The sequence below is a fragment of the Cajanus cajan genome, chromosome 10, assembly GCF_000230855.2.
Source record: "Cajanus cajan strain Asha chromosome 10, NIPB_CcT2T_4, whole genome shotgun sequence".
Classification (NCBI taxonomy): domain Eukaryota; kingdom Viridiplantae; phylum Streptophyta; class Magnoliopsida; order Fabales; family Fabaceae; genus Cajanus; species Cajanus cajan.
The window spans coordinates 31370395-31392027 of record NC_138526.1 but is presented as its reverse complement, the minus strand read 5'-3'; the positions used below and the strand labels follow the sequence as shown (position 1 = coordinate 31392027).

General features: G+C 30.6%; 1 protein-coding gene and 1 pseudogene across 1 annotated transcript; one reads left to right on the top strand and one right to left on the bottom strand.

The window, feature by feature from the left end:
- Positions 1-10570: 10570 nt before the first annotated feature.
- On the bottom strand, positions 10571-12558 carry LOC109790576 (scopoletin 8-hydroxylase). Its single transcript, XM_020349759.3, has 3 exons — positions 11965-12558; positions 11271-11613; positions 10571-10912 (listed from the first exon to the last, which is right to left on the bottom strand). The coding sequence occupies exons 1-3, from the start codon at positions 12462-12464 to the stop codon at positions 10667-10669; spliced, it is 1089 nt and encodes a 362-aa protein (XP_020205348.1). The 5' UTR covers positions 12465-12558; the 3' UTR covers positions 10571-10666.
- A 4764-nt stretch (positions 12559-17322) lies between these two features.
- Positions 17323-18933, top strand: LOC109790575 (putative aldo-keto reductase 1; annotated as a pseudogene).
- The last annotated feature ends 2700 nt before the right edge of the window (positions 18934-21633 follow it).

The following is a 21633-nucleotide window of genomic DNA, read 5'->3' as shown; positions in this document are numbered from 1 at the left end:
AAGTGACCGAAAGGAATAAGAGAGATGAGAGATCCGTTTCTTCGAGATAAATTTATTTAAATTTACTTTATTTAATAATTTATGTTTTACATTCAATTTTAACGATTTAATAGTTAAATTTAAATTTTTTAATACATAGATTAAGTTTGTAAATTTTTAAAAAATTAAAAATTATTTAATTCTTCATTTTATTAATTGAATAGGATGTATAAAATATTTTTATTGTTATTCGTCAATTTGAATTAATAAAACGAAATATTAAATATCATTCAAATTTTATTAAAAACTTTTAAGTTAACAGTTGGATCGTAAAAATTTAATGTAGAACAGAACAAGTCTAAGTATACTTACTTCTTAAATAAGTTTAAGTAGAGGAGGGATTCGTTTACTCTAAGAGCAAGGCTACCTATACTTATTACGTTTAATAACTCATGTTTTACATCAAATTTTAATGATCTAATCGTTGAATTTAAAGTTTTTAACACAGATCAAATCTGCAAATTTTTAAAAAATTTGAAAATCATTTAATATACTTCATTTCATTAATTCAAATTAACGGATAATAATAAAATTAATGTATACATTGATTTAAATTAATGAAATTAAGTATTAAATGATTTTATACACTGATATAATCATAAAATCATTTTATACATCCATTTGAATTAATTCAAATTGACGGATAATGATAAAATCATTTTCAAAAATTTGTAGATTTGATCTATGCATTAAGAACTTTAAATGTAACCGTTAGATCGTTAAAATTTGATATAGAACATGAGTTATTGAATAGAGTAAATCTATGTAGACTTACTCCTGGAATAAATAGACCCTTCCTTATACACACATACACACAATATAGTTGTTTTTTCTTAGTAGTGTCGCAATATCCAATGGTTAGATTTGGAGAAAACTTGGAATTAGTGGGATTGGTTACTGGAAAATGAAAATCCCAGCTGCTACTTTCCTTAGTTTGGTCTCAAGTCTAATAATAAAATCTTGCATAAAATTTTTTGATAAAAATTGGGCAGAGTCGCCTTTCTATTTTGAACATTCTCAAAAATCTAAAGAGTCAAATAGATTAATAAAAAGACACATACACTCAAAACTCAGTCAATGACTTCTAAAACAAGAGTTTTCACCCATCCAATTCAACAAGCAAAGTGAAAATTAATTCAGACCAATGGAGGCAAGCATACAATAATACGATGGTTGAATCTTTGAGTCCACTTAAGGAATTCCCCTTACCCTTTTGAAGAGAGTACTTTGCCAAACGATTCGAAGCTTGATCCGTGTAGGCTACTAGACCGTGAAGAGCTTTGTGAGAGAAAAGAAATAAAAATGTGTTGGTGTGTGAAAGAAATTCAAGTTGTACTATGAAAATGTGACTTGCCGTGATTGTGTTTTTGTTTGTGAGAGTGTAATGACATGAGTTTGTGTAATTTTGAGTGCATTCAGGGTGTTGTTTGTGCAGCATATTGAGTGAATGTGAGTGCTATGATATTTAATAGTGAGTGAAAAAGAAAAAGGAAAAAAAAAACAAAACAAAACAAAAGATGTGCATGTGTGTTGTGTTGTGAAGGTGTTAGTGTGACAGGTGTGTATACAAGTGTCATGTGAGTTAGTGGACTGTGTTGTGAGATTTGAGTCTGTGAGTTTGTGTGTTATTTTGTGAATTGTGAGTGAAGTGTGTCTAAGTGAGGAAGTGTGAAGGGCGTGTGAGAGAAAAAGTGAGGTCGGGAGAATTATGTGTCATGGAGTATTGTTGTAACAAAATGATTTAAGTTGTCATTCTGTACCATTTACTATATGCACAGTCTTTGTGACAAAATTTTGCAACCAAATTTCATGATCAGATGTTTCATAACATGCTATGAACTCAACTTCTATAGAAGAGCCTATAAGAAATTTTTAGCATTCTTTCACGAAATAACACCTTTAGCTAACATGTATATGTAGCCTGATGTAGATTTTATATTATTTTGGCATCCAACAAAATCGGAGTCATGCAGTATATCCAATGATCTCAAGTTGATTCAACTTTTGATATATAAACAGATAATCTTTTGTTCCTTGTAAGTACTTCATGACTCATTTAACTATTTTTTAATGACCCAATTCAAATATCTACCTAACATCCCTATAACGTATGTAATAAATATCTAGATATGTACAAATCTAAACATACATTAGACTTCCTACCACTGATGCAATAGGAATCTTTTACATCTTTTTTTTCAAAGTCATTATTAGAGCATATTGAAACTAAACTTATCTCTCTTAGCCATAGATGTATTGCCTAATTTACAATCTTGCATTTCATATCTTTTGAAAACCTTTTTGATATAACCTTTTTGAGGCAACTTAAGAGTACCTCGAGAACAATCTTAATGTATTTTTATGCCCAATACAAAAGATGCATTACCAAGATCTTTCATCTCAAAGTTCTTAGCTAGAAATCTCTTGATTTCATGCAATAAATCTATATTGTTGTTGGCAAGCAAAATATCATCAGCATAAAAACCAAAAATTATACTTGCTCCCACAAAACTTGTGGTATATCACTACAAAAAAAAAGTCAATTTAGCCACCAAAATTAACAACCAATTTTTTCCATTGCTAATAGCAACATAATTAGCGATTGAATCTGATTTGGTTACAAATTTTATTTAGCGATCGAATTAACGACTGAATTTTTAGTGGCCAATAATCAGTCGCTAAATCGGTCGCTAAAATAATAATTGTTGGTTAAAATAGCGACGGAACGATTTTGATCTCTAAAAAAATAAAAAGTATTATTATTTATAATAACTTTAACGACCAAATTAAAATCGGTCGCTAAAAAAATTAAAATATTATTATTTATAATAATATTAGCGACCAAATTAAAATCGGTCGCTAAAAAAATAAAATATTATTATTTATAATAACTTTAGTGACCAAATTAAAATTGGTCGCTAAAATAAATATTATTATTTATAATAATTTTAGCAACTAAATTAAAATCGGTCGCTAAAAAAATAAAATATTATTTATAATAATTTTAGCGACCAAATTAAAATCGAGTGCTAAAATATAAAAAAAAATATTATTATTTATAATAGTTTTAGTGACCAAATTAAAATTGGTCGTAAAAAAATAAAAAATATTATTATTTATAACAATTTTAACGATCAAATTAAAATTGGTCGCTAAAAAATAAAAAATATTATTATTTTATAATAATTTTAGTGATCAAATTAAAATCGGTCGCTAAAAAAATAAAAATATTATTATTTATAATAGTTTTAACGACCAAATTAAAATTGGTCGCTAATAAAATAAAAAATATTATTATTTATAATAATTTTAGCGACCAAATTAAAATCGGTAGCTAAATGTAAATTTTTTAAAAAATTTAAAAATATATTTCTTTTAAATGAAAGAAAATATAAAAATATATAATATTATTTTTATAATGATAAAAATGTTAATGATAAGAAATAAAAATCATAACCCTCCCAATAAAATTAATTTATTTTTTAAAATAATACAAATTATATAATTTAAATAGATAATTAATATACCATGATGTATTAAATAATGAGAAACATAATGCTATAAAAGAAAATTAAATAATAATCTTTTTAATTGAATCTTTTTTTAAAAAAATTAGACTAATTTAAATATTAATTTATCTAGAAAAATTATTTATTTTTTTCTTGAGAAATTTATTTCTGTTTTATCATGCTTAATATTTTATTATATTATTAGATAATATGAAAATACATAATTTATTGTGCTTTCCAATTTTGTTAAGGTAAATAAACTTGTTTTCATAAATTTTATTTTATTTTAATTATTATTTTCAAAATTGACTTAAACATATAGTTCAATTCATATAAACACATTAGTTCCATCAAATTAAAAATAATTGGCTTATATAAAGATTAATAAAAATTTATCAAACAAATCTAAAATTGATAAAATATAATTAATGTTCCATTAGTTTAATAAATAAAAATTATAAAATAAATTATATATATAAATATATACACCAATAACACATGAGATCAATTACTTAACTAATTGGGCAAACCATCCGCTTGTTCTTTCTGATCATTTTTTAATACATCACAATGCGTTTCCTTGCTTTTTTCTCTATCAAATAGAATACGTGACCGTTTTAATAGAGTTTTTTTATTCGCACATTTATTTTAAAGTTTTGTATTGAAATAAAATTTCAACACAAACTAACATATTTTATAACTAATTAATATCTGGTTTTAAACTTGATATGAAAATATTATGATATAACTCAATAAGATTTTAAATTAGTATTTTACTAATGGTTGATAATTAGAAAATAAAATAAGGATAAATACATTTTTTGAATTTTATATCTTAGATTTAAGATGAATAAATATATTAAGTTAATTAATAATTTATTTAAAATGTTAAAATTTAATTTATAAAAATAATATTTTAAAAGAGAAGGGTTATAATAACACCGGTGTAACTTTTACTAAGTATTACATCGCTCAATAACTTTATATTAAATGTGAATTTTATAAATTCAACTGTTAAATTGAAAGTTTTTTTACTTTTACATCATATATACAAAATTTTATATGAATTCAAAATGATTTGATACTTGTGACACCCTCTACCCCATCATCATTTCACAATTAAGTAATAAGAAAAATTTCTCTTTTTTTTTCTTTTTGGGTAAATAAAATCTTTCATAGTTTAATAACATCTTTCATGTATAAAACAATTGTTTCAAATATTATAAGGTAGAAGATTCACATTCGTAACTCATCAATCATAAAAAGTCAACATATAAGTATTAAGATTCAAGAAATCATATAAAGGAAAATATAGATTAATTCCAGCAAAGGTGGCAGAGCCTCCTAGTTAGGAATTAATTTATAACTTTGAAATCATATAATAAAATAGTATAATAAAGATGTACATTTTGGTCTTTTCTCAGGAACGTTCAAAATTACATAAGAAGAGAAAATTAAAGCTTTTTAATATAATAACATCCAAAATTAACCTAGCTATGCCCGACGTCACATCCTATCAAAGCATGCCCCACTGAAGCCTTAAGCCTCATCACCAACATCCCCATGATGCTGATTATCTGCAACATAATTTAAAACATATACAAAAACAACAAGGGAGTGAGAAACATCTCACTCAGTTTCAGGTGAAGAATAAAGGTTAGATAACACCCACACACACACAACAAATATAAGTCGCATGTAAACAATACACATACATCATCAATATTACAAATACATTCATTTATCATGCAATGATGTCATGGACTCATCTTATAAATGCATGCATGTGGCGCCATACGGAAGTTTCACATATCATCACTGGTGACCCAAAGGTACACCTGGTTACATCACTGGTGACCCTAAGGTACACCTGGTTACATCACTGGTGACCCTAAGGTACACCTGGTTACAAGTTACATCACTGGTGACCCTAAGGTACACCTTGTTAGCATGTTACATCACTGGTGACCCTAAGGTACACCTTGTTAGCATGTTACATCACTGGTGACCCCAAGGTACACCTCGTTAGCATGTTACATCACTGGTATGCGGCCTCAGCGGCACACCTGGAATAATATATGCGTATGATGCATGCCATACCATCATAATCTCATTGACTCAATATTTAACTTGTTACATAATTTCATTTAGTACATCATGTCCTCATTTGTCATAGTCTCATAATCACATGTCTCAATAGTCCATTCATATGTCTCATGTCATTTGTCCATATTTCACAAGGTCGTGTCATAAATACTCCTCATAAGGTTCGCATAGGAATTCACAGAGATCCAGAGAGCATTCTTTTTCATATTAAAATCCATTTATTATTAACATTAATTTCATATTCATTTATTACTTTCAACAAAGACAAAGGTAGAGTAAATAGAAAATCAAACAGAACAACGGCACTTTCAACAAAAACAAAGTAGAATAAATAGAAAGTCGGACAGAACAACGGCACCTTCAACAAAAAGCAAAGTAAAGTAAATAGAAATTTAGACAGAACAACGGCACCTTCAACAAAAAGTAGAGTAAATGGAAATTAAACAGAATAACGACAAAGGATTGGGGGCCAATCCGACAAACAACTATCCAACAATTATCCCCACACCCTTGAGCGAGGTTCTGACTCCCCCCCTTACCTGGATAGGCGGAGTTGGAACTTGGGCAGGGCCTCCTCCTCTGGATCCCCTTTTTTTCTTTCCCTCTCTCTCTCTTTCTTTCTTTCTCTCTCTCTCTCTTCTCTCTCTCTCTCTTTCTCTTTTCTTTCTCTCTCTAAAATTTTCACTTCTTCTCCTCTGTACCAAATTTTCACCCCCCTGCCCCTATTTATAGGCCTCCTGGCGCAACCGGAACGGCCATACTGATTTCGGAACGGCCCGTTCCGGATCCTTCAAACGTGGGCAAATTTCTCAACTGGAACGGCCCGTTCCAAAATCGGAACGGCCGTTCTCAAAAACTAGAACGGCCCGTTCTGAAACCGGAACGGCCCGTTCTCAAACTCAGCAGAACGGCCCGTTCTCCCTCCGGATCGGCCCGTGCTCCTTGTTGGAACGGCCCGTTCTGGGCCCGTTCCCAACCTAAAATTTTAGCTTATTTTAAATGCTCAGAACGGCCCGTTCCACTTTCGGAACAGCCCGTTCCGAGTTACTCAAATGCCCCTAATACCTTTATAAAATTACGAAAATGCCATCAATAATTACGAAAATGCCATTACTAATAAAAATATCCTTTTAAGGAAATTGGGGTGTTACAATACTTCATTCTTGTAAAATAAAATTGACGTAATATATACATTTCAAAATATACTAAAATATGAGCACTTTAATTACCTTCAAGTTGTTGTTCAATTTTAACAAAACTTGATATAAACATATAAAGTGATATGGACTTTCAATCTAACGGTTAGATTTACAAAATTCACATTTAATATAAAGTTATTGAGCAGTGTAATACTTAGTAAAAGTTATACCAGTGTTACTATAATTCTTCTCATTTTAAAATATAAAAATTTATTATTTAAACTTTTAAATTTATAATAAATAATTTAGGTTATATCATAATATTAATTTTAAATAGATATAAGTAGATTGTTAATTATAAAAATAAGTATATATATAAATAAATAATTAAATATAATATAATTATTATATATATTATTATATATTATAACGGTCCGGACATATCAAAATGAGAAGGATCTAAAGATAGTATAAGTTGAGATTGTATAGTTGAGGATGACTTAAATGAATTAATTTGTGCTACCTATACTAACAACATCCATCTGCTTTTCTGTAGCTTATCTCATCAAAACTTCACAGTTAAGCGTGCTTGACTTGGAGTAATATAGGGATGGGTGACCTTTTGGGAAGTTTCCCAAAAACTATGTAATTAAAGACAAAACATGCTGAAAAGTGAAGTATTGTGAAATAGAATCCTTGAGAGGCCAAATATGAGTGTTTCGTAGCGACCGAATTTGCGACGCCTATAAAATTTAATAAAATAAAAAATAAATCTTTAGCGACCGATTTATTCGGTCATTAATTTGGTCCCCATACACATCAGCGACCAAAATCATTGCAACCATTTTGCGACCGAAATTTTCGGTCGCTAAATAGCAACCAAAATTTTTTTGGTCGCTATATAACTTTGCGACCAGGGTTTTTGCGACTACTTAAATTCAGTCGCTAAGGTAAATATCGACCAATTTTGGTGGTCGCTAAATGCCATTTTTTTGTAGTATCAACTAAATTCACCTCAAAATCACACAAGGTGATCACATGATGAAATAACTTGAAATACTATTATCGATATTCATGTTTGAGCTTGTAGATGGATTTCTTAAGTTTGCAAACTAATAAATTCGTTGAATCCTCTAAAACAAAGTTTTTCAATTACATCATATAAATTTTCTCATCAATTTACCATTGAGAAACATTATCTTTACATCCATTTGATGTAACTTAAGATTGAGCACTAATGTCTTTATAATCCTAAAAGAGCTGCACTAGAAGAAACTAGAGAAAAAATCTCTTTATATTCAATATGCCGTCTTTTTATGTAAATCCCTTTACGACAAAACGAGCCTTAAACCACTCCACATCACCTTTTGAATCCCTCTTAGTCTTAAATATCCATTTGGAATCAATGGGTTTTGCACCATCTGACAATGGAACAAGACCCCAAATGTCATTGTCCTTCATGGACTTAATTAATCTTTTCATTCATGGCATCAATTGACTTTTGAGAATTAGAACTTTTCATGGCTTGACGAAATTTAATTGGATCATCTTTAGGGATGGCAAAAATACCCACCCGCAGGTATCTATGGGTAAAATTTGCTAGGGATAATAAATGGATAGGCTAATTGGGTACCCGGGGATAATGGGGACGGATAATTTTTTACCCGTTTATAAACGGGGCGGAGGCGGGTATGATGATATCCATACTCGCGAGTACCTGTTTCATAATATTTCTTAAATATCCTAATTATCCTTGTACCACATAACCCTAAAACTACACTTTCTCATCTTATTTTCTTTCCATAGAATTATGTTGGATGTAATTTGATTAATTTTCTAGATTTGGTTGGACCAATAAGATTATGTATTTTAAGTTGTTTACTTTCGTTTGGAATTATGAGATTGAATTATTGTAGCTTTGTGATATGAGACTTTCACTTACTTGTATGAGATTGATTTACTTTATAAGTTATTGATTATCTTGCATTTTTATTATTATTTCAACAAAATTAACGTTAAATAAAATTTAAAATTAAAATTAAATTTTTATTTTTAATATTTCAATGACATTAAATATAAACTTAAAATTATTTGAAATATAATTTTTTTTAATTTCTTAAAAAATTTATAAATATCCGTGGGTATTTAAGAAATTCATGGATACCTATTTAATGAATACCTGCACAGATATGAGATAGGTATAGGACCAATTTTCATCCAACGGGGCGGGGATAGGTTTACTATATTACCCGCCCCCATGGGGCCATTGTCATCCCTAATCATCTTCCATCAATCCAATTCCAACCTTATGTTCTTGGAGAAATACAACATATTTATATGGTATTGCACTTCTCCTTTCTCTAGTGAATTTTCTTAATGATCTTAATAATCTTAAACCCTAAATTTTGACAACTTATTGAATTCACAAATATTTTACAAAAAAATTTAGTGTATAATTTTAATAAAATATATTTTAAAATTAATTCTATTTTCTTCAAAATTATATGATATTTATTTATTCATAAACTCACGCATCACAGGGAGCTAATATCTAGTTTTAATTAAATTCACTAATTAATTTAGTATGTCAAGATATAACCCTATCGTGGTATTTTGCTCGAAGCCATTCGATTTGGTGTTTGTTTTAGATATATAGTGTTGATCTTAAATTTTAGACAGGAGAAATGATTCTTCGAACCTTAACATTCGAAAAATCTTCTGAAAGTTTAAAATTTCAAAATATTAAGATTAAAAAAATATTTTATTTGAAATTATTGACACATATAAGTTATTGGCTGATTCGGAAGATAATTTTAAAGATTTTTCGAAAGATATAACATTCTTCGACAGACAGTTGTGTTAGATTTGCAATATTTTTTATTCTTTACTCCAAAAGGTAGATCAAAATTTAAATTTAAGAGATTAGCAAAAAGAGGAAAACAACACCAATAAGTAATATAAATGATAAAATAAAATAAAAAATCACTCCTCAATTTTACACTCAATTTACAAGTTTTTAGATTTTTTTCTACAATCATAACAATCCATTCTCACATTTATTGCTTTATTTTTCTTTCTATCTTTGTCCTATCTTTAAGGGTAAGTTAAAATTACTTTTGATAATTTTTCTACTGGAAATAAAAAGTATTTTTCAATAAAGCCCTCCAAAATACTTTTAAATTTATATCAAAATAGGTTTAAAGATATCATAAATCTTGTTATCAAACAATCTTTATCTTTGGTGATATATAGCCCTAGCCATGGTTCTAAATTAACATGTATTGTAGATGCAATATTGCTATTGTGGTACTCCCCACAATCGCAAAGACTCACAATTGTGGTGTGTTTTTAAATCAACAAAAATTTCACAATGTAACTGAAACACAATTGTGATAGATTTGTAACACCATTTTATTCTTTTTTTTTTTTTTTTTTGAAAAACACACATAGATTCAAGTTTTAATCTTATAATCTAATAAGTTTGATCATATGAAATGTTAAGAAAGAATAAAAGGCAACTATAATAATGATTGGTTGAAATGTTGGAAGTGCATTATGTATTTTAGGAAAGATAGAAAGGGACTTGGAGTGAAAAATTAAAATAAAAAAAAGTTTGATTAATTTTTATTATTATAGATATATTTATTTATGTTTAATATAAATATATAATAATTTCAAGTCTCAATACCTATAATTCTCATTGTAATAATTGCAATAATCACAACTACGGTAATCACAGCTAAAACTGCAGTAGTACGTCACAAACTGCAACCGCAATTAAGAAGCATGACTCTAACACTCAAGTTTTATTTGTGAAATGAAAAGAAATACAACCATTATAATCTCGGTTCTCAATCATATTATTGATACAAACTAGTTGATCCTTGCAAAATCAAGAGACTTCTTTCCAGCATGAGCATTCCCAAAGAAGTTGTTCATGTAATCTTGGAACACAACTTCCCTATAAAGAGCCAACCCATCTTTCTTCACCACTTCTGGCAGTGGACCTATCCTCTCTGTAGCTATTGGCGCAGTAAACACCGGAACTGATACCCTAGATTGGGTGCTAGTTGCCCTCACTCGATGTTCAGCACTCTTGAACTTCCCATTGCTCAGTATCTTACATCACCATAAAACAAGTTTATCAAAAAGAAAAATTAGTATATATGCAGTTATAGTTACAACTTATAGGCTCTTTATGTTATCATTTAATCACATATCAACACACACACATATATATATATATATATAATAATTAACTTAAAAGGGTGTTTTTAGTAATTTAATTGGTTAAGTAAAGAAAGAAAGAAAAAGGAAACTTTTATACTGACTAAGACACAGCTTCAAGCAAATGAGACTTATAGAAAGTGAAAACAACAAAAGTGAGGTATATACCAAACCTGTAAAGTATCACCAATATTGATGGATTTTGATTATTTCTAAATTTGGGTCTTAGATTTCAGGACATATATCAAACCTGTAAAGTATCACCAATATTGATGACAAGAGCTCCCGGGATTGGTGGAATTTCCAACCACTCTCCTTTTCCAGCATCATTTTCTTCTTCCACTTTGACATACAAGCCTCCAATGCCATCTTGGAGTAGCACTGTGATAGCTCCCATGTCAGAGTGACGCCCTACACCCACTGTGAGCTCTGGATTTGGACATGCTGGGTAGTAGTTCATGTTTACCATCTTCATACCAAGAAGGCTCTCAACTTTTGAATCTTCTATTACAACTCCAAGCTTACCTATCAAGATTTCCACAATGTCTCTAACCATCTTAGATGACAACTTCAAATACTCAAGTGCAAATTCCCTGAAATATAAAGAAGGATTTTATTATTTAAACACTTAACATTTACAAACACTCAAGTGACATCTATATTTATCTCTCTCTTCTTGAAATATCAAATCACTTACAAATAATCCATGTTAGTGTCATTTGATCACAACTATAATGTATGATAAATTTGTTAATTTTTACAAATAATTGCCTTAAAAGTCATATCTATTGTGAACTATGGCGTGAATAAATTTTAGACTAACAAACTTCAATATATTTCTAACACTGTTTAATCATTTTCTTATTATTTCAAGTATGACAGTAAATCATTGAATTGTTTAGGAGGTATTTTGTAGAGAGAGTAGGGTACAAGGAAGGTCATACTTGCACTGATTAGGCCAATATTGAATAGCTTCTTTATCACTGTTATATACCATACTGATATAGTCTTTCCATTCCAAGGCCTTCTCTTTCTCTGGCACAAAGCTAGTCCCATATTTTACCTTAGGGCTTGGACTCACCCCAGTGCAGTAAACAACTTTCTTCTCTGGTGGCAAGTTGAAGAATGTGTGTGCAGCATCTTTGAGTGATTCCAACAACTCCAAAGGAACACCATGATTCACCACCTGAAAGAAGCCAAGAGTCTCAGCTGCTCTAACAATCTCATCCACCACTTTCTCATGCTCAGCTCCATTCAGCTTTGACAAGTCAATGGGTGGAGCATCACATATCCTTGAATCTTCCTTCTTGATTCTTTCCTCTGGGGGTTGTATGTACCTCTCTGGAACATCTAATACACCTGAGTCTACCAACCCTTTCACGCCATTGCCATCTCTGACAATAAAGTCATATAAGGAATTTGAAGTGTTGAAACTTGATGTCATGGCTAAGTAAAGTTTGGGTATGAACTAATGGTTACTTGTAAGGTACTGTGCAAATAGATATGATCCGGTGGGAAAGGTTTAGTCCCTATATAGTGGATCTGTGTGGTAGGTGTTTCTATGATCTGAATGAATAAATAAAAACTTGTTGATCTGTTAATTGGGCAAGATTCACGGCTTCAAAAGGCAAAACATTAGGCAAGAGTATGTATTACATATATAATAAGTATCTTGCATCTTTAATAGTAACACTAATTAAATATCGAAATCATCGTGATGAGACTCAGAACTTATTTAGATACAAATTAAAAAAAAAATAGTTTTTTTTTTTATATATAAAAATAACCCTTATAGAGAATCTATAAATAATTTTTCTAGACTTGTGTCTATGCATAAACTTAAAAAAAATTAGAGCAGGAATTATATTAGGACTTAAGAAAATGGAGAAAGGCATGAAGAAAGGCACTGCAGTGGGCGATTTATTTGATTATTTTACGCACTAAACGGAGAATACGGAATATCTATCTATATTTGGAGGCGACTTTTCATTTTTAGCTAATTAATTAATTATTAGATGATAGGAATGAATTCAATACAAACACTCTCAATGAACTTAAAATAAATCAAGTGTGAATAAATAATAAACTTACTAGCATGTAGAATATGGCTTTCTTCTTGAGCGGAATTTGGAAGATCAATGATCGAAGTCTTGTTGATTGTCAAGTATATCCATCAAAAGAAATTCTGTCTTTTTGTCAGCTCATTAAAAAGCTTTCAAATTAAGTAAATACTATTATTACAAGAAAAGATGTGCCAGCAATACACCATAAACATTCTCATTTTAATATACACATTTTTATTGATTAGAATTTATTGAAATATATAAAATTAGAATAGAAAATTATTAAATAGGATATGAGATTTAATATTTTTTTTTTAATAAAATTTAACTATTTAAAGAGAGTATTTAAAAAAGTGTGTCAAAGAGAGATTAATCATTATTTTTGATGATAGATATTTCATATAAATATCGTAATTATTAAAAAATAAAGAATATATTATTAGTATTTTTCATACAAACGACGATGTTTCCAAACGAACTGAAAATAAGTGTCATTTATTTCTTCTACGTACATTTCGCCTCAAATCTTTTTCTGTTTCTTTTTTTCTTTCATGCCATATTGCCCTTCAGGTTAATTATTTTTTTTTTCCTTTTTTTTATATATTATTTCTCGCATTGGGTGTATATATATTCTTGATGAAGTGTCAAAATGAGTTTTATTCTATCCATTTTTATGTGTTTTTCGTTCAATCTTTATAGCTAGAATGGGTCCTAATTAACGTTGGATAATTCTACCACGTTGAAGGATTTGCTTCATATGAATTCTAAATTCTAATAATCGACTTAAAGCGATTTCACGAGATTGATGGCAAATTTAACAGTGATTTGCTCCTGGAAACGAAGGGAGGATAACGAATTTTAATGGTGTCATTAAGGAGTATTTGAATTTGGGCATCAATTTATAGCTTATTTTACATTCATTCATTTATATATATATATATATATATATATATATATATATATATATATATATATATATATATATACACGAGTTTTAGTTTTTAAAAATAAAACTATCATGTTTAATAAATAAATAAAGGTATTATTTTGTAATTTTTATTTCATTTATCATTTGTAACACCATTTTTTCCTTTAATACATGTTTTAATGGTTGTTGTTTGTTGTGGGAAGAAGGTTAGAGATAAGTAACCCTATAATAAAGTTAGTCTTGTGAGGACTAAGGTATAAATAGAAAATTTGAAAATAAAATTTCATATGTTTCAATTTTAATAAAACTAAAGAGATAAACTATAGATAAGGGTTCTTGAATTCTAAGACTTTGTTTCAACTTTTGATCATCCCAAAAATTTGAGATCTTCTTCAAGTTGAAGATTAAAATTAACTTCTTATAGCTAAAAGGAGATTGTTAGAGCAAAGATCTTGAATATCAAAATTTGGTGAGCTAGGTTTTTCAAGAAGGGCGTTGAGGTAGCTCTCTTCTACTTTAATTTCTTCTTCTTGGAAGCAAATTAGAGGTAATAGAAACCTGCTTATTGTTCATATATATTGTATGAATGTGATGTTGTTTGAACTTTGAAGTTGAGTTAATGGCTTGTTGTTAAGGACTTGATGTTTTTTCACATGTTGAGGTTTTGGATCCTGCCTGAGGGAGGATGATTTTGTACTCAAACCTTGGTTGCATGTGTGTTTGATGTGGGTTTTGATGAATTGATGTTGTAAGTAGTGTTTTTATTGTTTAGATTGTATTTTTTGGGACTTGGATGACCTTGCATGTTCTAGGGGTACAAGTTGCTTGCTAAATTTGGAAGGATATCGTTTAGTAGGCCTTAATATGTTTAAGGTCCAAGTGCAATAGTCAGGCTTTAATTTGCTCAATGAAATAAGTCTTGCTTAATGAAAATGATGAAAATAGTGAATTTTAGCTTAGCAAACCAAGGTTTGCTTAACTAAGTAGTTGGGTATTGTTGAAGATCTTTAAATTTTTGCTTAGCAAAAATGTTTAACTAAGCGAGTTTTAGCCTTTATGAGTCATTAATTTTCATTTGCTTAGTGAATTTTGGTCTCTATGGTAGACCATCTTTGGATTGCTAAGCGACAACAATTTACTCAATGAACTTTGGCCTCTAGAAAGGACCTAGGTTGTGAGTCACTTAACAAACATGGTTTGCTCAATGATTTTTGGCCCTTGTGTGTGAGCCATTTTAATACACTTAATGAGGGTGGTCTCAATCAATGAATTTATTCCATTATGGTTAGCATGTTGAGGAGGTTTGTTCAACCAAAGGTGGTGGCTCAATGGAACCTTAGTCCCTAACTTTTGGGAAGTTGAGGGTCACTCAATGAGAAGTATTCGTTAAGCAAAATTCTCTCTCTATGGTGGGGCTTATCAAGAAGGGCTCGCTTAGTGAAACTCATATTTTACTAGATGTTGATCTTGTGTGTTGGGTCGGGGAAGGGTTTCAAATAGCCTTGGAGGCTAGGATGCTTGGCTTATTCCTCGTGTCTTGTGTTTAAAGGTATTATGTGTTTGATGAGGTGGATGAGTTAGTGTTCCTAATAGTCTTATAAAGGCTAGGGACGTACAATGTTTGTTTGTGTTTTGATTTAGGGATGTAGGCCTAGTTGTGGCTATATATGTTAATGTTTGTGTGCATGACATGTTGTCAAGAGGTGGATTTAAGGAATGCTCAACCCTTTGTCCATGGTGCTTTGTAAATGATTTCAGTTATTTAAAGTAGAATATTGTGGCTTCTTATAGAAGTTTTTTGTTGATATTGTTCATCAAGAGATGCCTTTAATGGATATTTGGAAGCTTTAAGCCTCATTGTCCAAGTTGTGGACATGGTTCCTTCTAAAGAAATGGTTATTCTTTAAATGTGATTTTTTTTTTTGACAATGGCATAAAGTGAGTTGCTTCATATTTTTCATGAATGGTCGTGTCTAGGTTTGGAACCTTGAGTTGGCATGTAAGTTACGGGTAGTCAGCTCGGTATACACTAAGCTAATGTTGGAAGGGTGCAATGTATCTTGAGGTATACGGCGGGCTAAATCTATTGAGGACTTGGTTTTATATGCCAATGTTATGTTATGTTCATATCCTAGTTACATTATATCTGACGATGATGCAAGACCATTCAATTTATATTGACAATGCCTCGACAATTAAGTTTGTTATTTATATGATAGGATTGCATCAATTACTCGTAGGAGATTTTTGAGTAGTGTGTGCATGATGACTAATAGTGCATTTGAACATGTGATGATGTGTATGCATTTACTTATGATGATGTTATTGGATTTGCATGTGATCTTGGTGATGAGATGGTGTTGTGATGTGGGAGCTTGATTCTTCTTCTTATATGAATTTTTTAATATTCATGTTTGTGCACTTTTGTGTATGATATTTCCTTTGTTATCAAACATATTCAAACTTACCCTTCTATTGTGTGTTTAATTGTTATGATAGTGTTTATTTTAAAACATTATTTTTTCTATTAGTAGAAATAAAGACATTTCGTGTCTTATTTAATAATACACATATTATTAAAATAAAGTATAATAATTATTATTATTAATGAAGTTGATATATTTCATATTTTTATTAAAAAAAATAAAAAATAAGGTTTAATAATAAAAAAGATGTTGGTTTAACTGTATTATAATTTGTTCATAAATTTTAAGATTTTGGATTCAAATCTTGAGTTTAATAAAAATATTAGTTTTTAATAATAAAATAATATAATAGTCTATCAAACATAAAGAATAAGGTGGTTACTAAAAATATATTCTTTTTATATATTAGTATAGATATAATAATAATTTTTTTAAGATTCAAAGACTTTTATCATTTTTATCAATTATTGTTATGCAATTTTTTATTTTAAAAGTTAAAACTGTCAAAAATATTATTTATACAAAAGTAAAAAATCTATTTTGTGTATAGATATAGATATATTTTCTCTTTATTTCTTTTTTATATTTCTTCTAAATTAAATGCTTTTATTTTCAATTTCTTTTTCTGTTTTCTATTTCTCTCTTTTACATTTTTATGAGTTAATTACCTATACATTGTCAGTGTAAGTTTTTACACTGACAACTAATTATATTTTTTTATTGTGTCATGTCATTATAAACACATTTATTTTTAACAGTGACATGACACAATTAAAAGATATAATTGGTTGTCAGTATAAAACATCTTTACAATGACAAATTATAAGTGATTAACTATTTCTATATATATATATTTTAAAACTTTGAAACCATTCATTGGAAAATATGTATAAATGATTACAAGTCATATCACCATCAAATACCAAAAATGGTATAATGGGATGAGTGGTGACTGTAGCATGTAGTTATGCAGAATGGCGGAAGTGCAGATTCCTCGAGTGAAACTTGGAACTCAAGGCCTCGAGGTATTGAATCTATTCATATTAACCCTATCTATAGTCCTATTCCTCATTCAACTAATTTATCTTATTCTAGTGCATTATTTTGAGAAAATTTCCATATCTGAATAGGTTTCAAAGTTGGGGTTTGGGTGCATTAGTGGAGTCTATAACGACCCTCTTCCGGAAGAGGAAGGCATATCAGTTATTAAGCAAGCATTCAACCAAGGAATCACTTTCTTTGACACTGCTGATGTTTATGGGGCCAATACTAACGAACTTTTGCTCGGAAAAGTAACCTACACTTTCCACCCTTATATATAATGCTATAAGTAATTAATGTACACGACTTTTATCATTTTCTTGTAACTCATTATAAATATGTATCACTTTTATCTTTTTTAATGGATCAGTGGGGTTACTTAATTATATTGCAGAGTGTTTCACTATTTGATTCTATTGAGTAGGCTTTAAAGCAGTTACCTAGAGAAAAGGTGCAGGTAGCAACGAAATTTGGGCTTTCAGGATTAAGTTTTCCTAATATACAAGTCAAATTAAGGCACACCAGAATACGTGAGGTCATGTTGTGAAGCTAGTTTGAAACGCCTTCATGTTGAATACATTGATCTTTATTATCAGCACAGGGTACCCATTGAGGAAACAGTTGAGGATTACTTCTTCTAATGCACCTTTAAATGCCTTCAAGCTTATTATTAAGTTATTATATATTTGTTACTTTTTATCGCATATTGTTAATAAGTTTGTAATGATATAGGTAGGTGGACTAAAAAAACTGGTGGAAGAGGGAAAGGTGAGGTATATAGGGTTATCTAAAGCCAGTCCAGATACAATAAGAAGAGCACATGCAGTTCATCCCATCACTGCTCTACAATTAGAGTGGTCCCTTTGGACTCGTGACATTGAGGACGAGATAGTTCCTCTCCGCAGGTTAGTTCAAGTTCTTCTCCAAGTTCACAGGAATGTACAACATTCATAATTGTTTCTTAACTAAATAAATAAATAATTTGATCATCTCTTTAAGTGTATTTGTTTCACGGATTGAAAATTGATTCTAAAAGATATTGAGTTAAAAATGTCATATTCTCATGTTTGTTTAGATTTTTGAAAAAATATTTTCGAATTTAATTGGGGGGATTGAATATGTGTATGTGTGTGAACAAGACATTTTAAAATCTTTTCGCAAGAAGACTTTCTTTTGTCATGTAAAATGATGTTGGTGAATATTAGACATTAACTACCTACGATTGGTTTAACAAAGCATTTTACGTCTGGGAGTTCCATCATTTGCTCAGAGAAAATATTTCTTTAGAGAAAACCATTCTTTTGATGTAATCAATTAAACAAGTATGATTTCCATCTGAAAGTAGTTTTCATAGACGATAAACATTGGACGAAGTTTTTAGTATTCTAAATCAATCAAATAAAGACTGAGTCTGAAATATAGAAATGGTGCGAGTATTATACTGGTTCGCTCAAACTGAGCTACGTCCAGTCTCCTTCAAATGAAGGGTTCCACTAGATAAACAATTACGAACAAGTATGATTTAATCAGCCTCTTTAGGCTAGTAGTGAGTATTATGGACTATTGGGTCACGACCACCCCTGGTCTCAAGTATTATCAACCACTTCTGGCTCGTCTTCTTTACTCACAGATGCTAGTATTCTTAAACCACTTCTGGTTGCCCGAGTATTCTCAACCACTCTTGGTTCTTCCGCTCCACTCACAAACGCTATTATTTTTGCTCAGCCACTTCTGGCTCTCAATGAGTATTCTCGACCAACTCTTGACCCGTTGACTTTACTCATCAACGCTAGTATTATTTACTCAGTCACTTCTGGCTCGCAGTGAGTATTCTTTGACAAACCTCTCCAAGCTTTACAAGTAATCTTTTCCTAGCCTCTTTAGGCTTTACAATGTTGACTAAGCAAGTTTGGTTGGAGTGTATGCGTTCCTCTCATAGAGAGGATACATAGGTTTCTACACTCATTAAGGTATTTAACCTTAGTCTTTGCAACTACTGAGTGTTTGGTTTTCTCTCATGGAGAGGATGTGGATATTGGTACACTCACTAAGGTTCTGTTCCTAGAATACACATGTTTGGAATTCCTTAGTCTACAGAGATGAATATCCTATGATACATTTGACTCTACAAGCTTTATCTCTGATTTTGTTGCTTCATGGGCTGGATATCACTTTGGATTCAAGATGCGAAAACCCAAGGCAAAAGCCAACCTCTTAAGGTTTGCAGTAGTGATATATATAGTCTAGTAGAATCTGTCTGTTGCAAGTGTCCGTTGAAGCAGAAATATTCGTTCATGACTAGTTTGATCTTCTCATTTAATGTTGCTTCTCGTTTATTGACATTGCGTGCATTTTTCTTTGCCTTATTAGCAGCTATATTTGAATTTAGCAAAGACCTAGGAACTTTTTTTGTCCTTTTCTGGTCATGCAGCTATAAGGCATTGTCATTTTCTGAAAAAGTAATGCACTTTTTCTGACACATGACTACTTTTACTTTAGCGTGCATTTTCTTCTTCTTTTAATCACGATATCATGTTGAGAGTACTTATGTGATTGTAGATGGTGCCTGAGTAGTCCTTTGAGACTTAATTCTTTAAGTGTTGGTATGGCAGTCTTCGTCTGCGTCTAGTAGTTCTATGCGTCTCAACCTTGTTCTTAATCTAAGTGTTGTTGATGTTTTGACTTCTTCTATGGTCTGATAAATATTGTTGATGGTCGGTTTTGTTCTTTGTCTTAGATATCTTTTCGTTGGTGTTGTCCTTTATGTGTTGTTGACTCCATTCTTGATCTCCCTTTGCCTGACTTCTTATGGCGCTTGAGTTTGTCTTTTGAGACACCTTCGTTTGATATTAGATCCATAGTCGTCTAGTGCACTTACTATACTTTGTCTGTTCTGTTGGCTTCAGTTGTCTAATTTTCATGATGTGCCTTGCCTTGTTCATGCTTTAGTGGATTGGTTATTCATTAATCTTGACCATCTGGCTTGTCTTCTGATACTCCAAGGTTTCGTTTTGTAGTGGGTTTCATCTAGTGTTTATTGACCGTTCTTTTGTTTTCGATCCGACCTAGTCTTGATGCTTGATCAGCCATTTTTTGATTTGTTTAGTTTGTCTAGGCTTTGTAGATTTTGCATTTAATGCAGTTTATCTTGCATTAAATGTTTGCTTGGTGATTCTGGGTTACGTGAGGTCTTTTCCCAGTTTATGTTTATTTCTATGTCTGACTTTTAATCATGACTTAGATGTGTCTATACCTTTTCTGGCATTCTTGGCTGCGTGAATGTTGTCTTTCTCTGAAGAGTGGTTGTACTTGCTCTGACACACGCGACTTTAACTTATGAACTTGCGCTCTTGTGTTTTTCTTCTTTCTTTTCATTTCTTTGATAATTCCATGCGCCTTTCTTATGAATGAAGATGATGTGTGATCTTCCTCGTTGTGACTAGTGGATTTTGGACGCTTTTCATCATGCTTCATTTGTGTCTGAGACTTGAGTCTCCATTACTGAACCATTTCTTTGTCTCATATTTATTCAGCGTCTGATATTTGATCTTTGACTTTTAAACATCATTTTGTTCCTGATCAGACTTGTTTTTGTATCGTCCGAGGCTTCATTATTTTCCTTCTTATTCTGAACTTGATTTTTCTTGATCTCTTCATCTGATGTCTTGTAGCTTTTCCTTTTTATCTTGGTTGCTTGTGCTTCAATGTTTGTGGATGTCTTTGTATGATGTTTTTCCTTCTTTTGGTCACCCTTTATTCGGTGCTTAGCTCATATTTCTTGGTTATGGTATAGACGGTGATACACATATATTCTTTAGCTTGCCTGTACTTATGTTTTTATCTGAAACACTAATACATTTGTTAGAGATAACAATATGCATTATATTTGTCTCATTCGAAACCTTACTGAGAATTTCTTCGTTTGACTTAACAGACCAAGGCTAACTTGTTGAGATGGATTAGAGCTATATGGTGATCGTTAGTGGAAGGTTGGGAGCCAGAGATGTTGATCTCTTTGGCTTGTGTATCGATGTGTAGATCATTCATAGGGTGTTTGTTTTGGTTATGTATATATTTATGTATTCAGGGATGATGAAACCTAATAAAGGGAATTGTTTGATGTTGATGACCATGGAATTTCATGGTTTTGGTTGA

Excerpts from the sequence above, each read along its gene's own strand:
- LOC109790576 (XM_020349759.3), bottom strand. The coding sequence starts at position 12,464 with ATGACATCAAGTTTCAACACTTCAAATTCCTTATATGACTTTATTGTC. Across the intron at positions 11,614-11,964 it reads TATTGGCCTAATCAGTGCAA|GGAATTTGCACTTGAGTATT; the intron begins GTATGACCTTCC and ends TTTATATTTCAG. Across the intron at positions 10,913-11,270 it reads ATATTGGTGATACTTTACAG|ATACTGAGCAATGGGAAGTT; the intron begins GTTTGATATATG and ends TGGTGATGTAAG.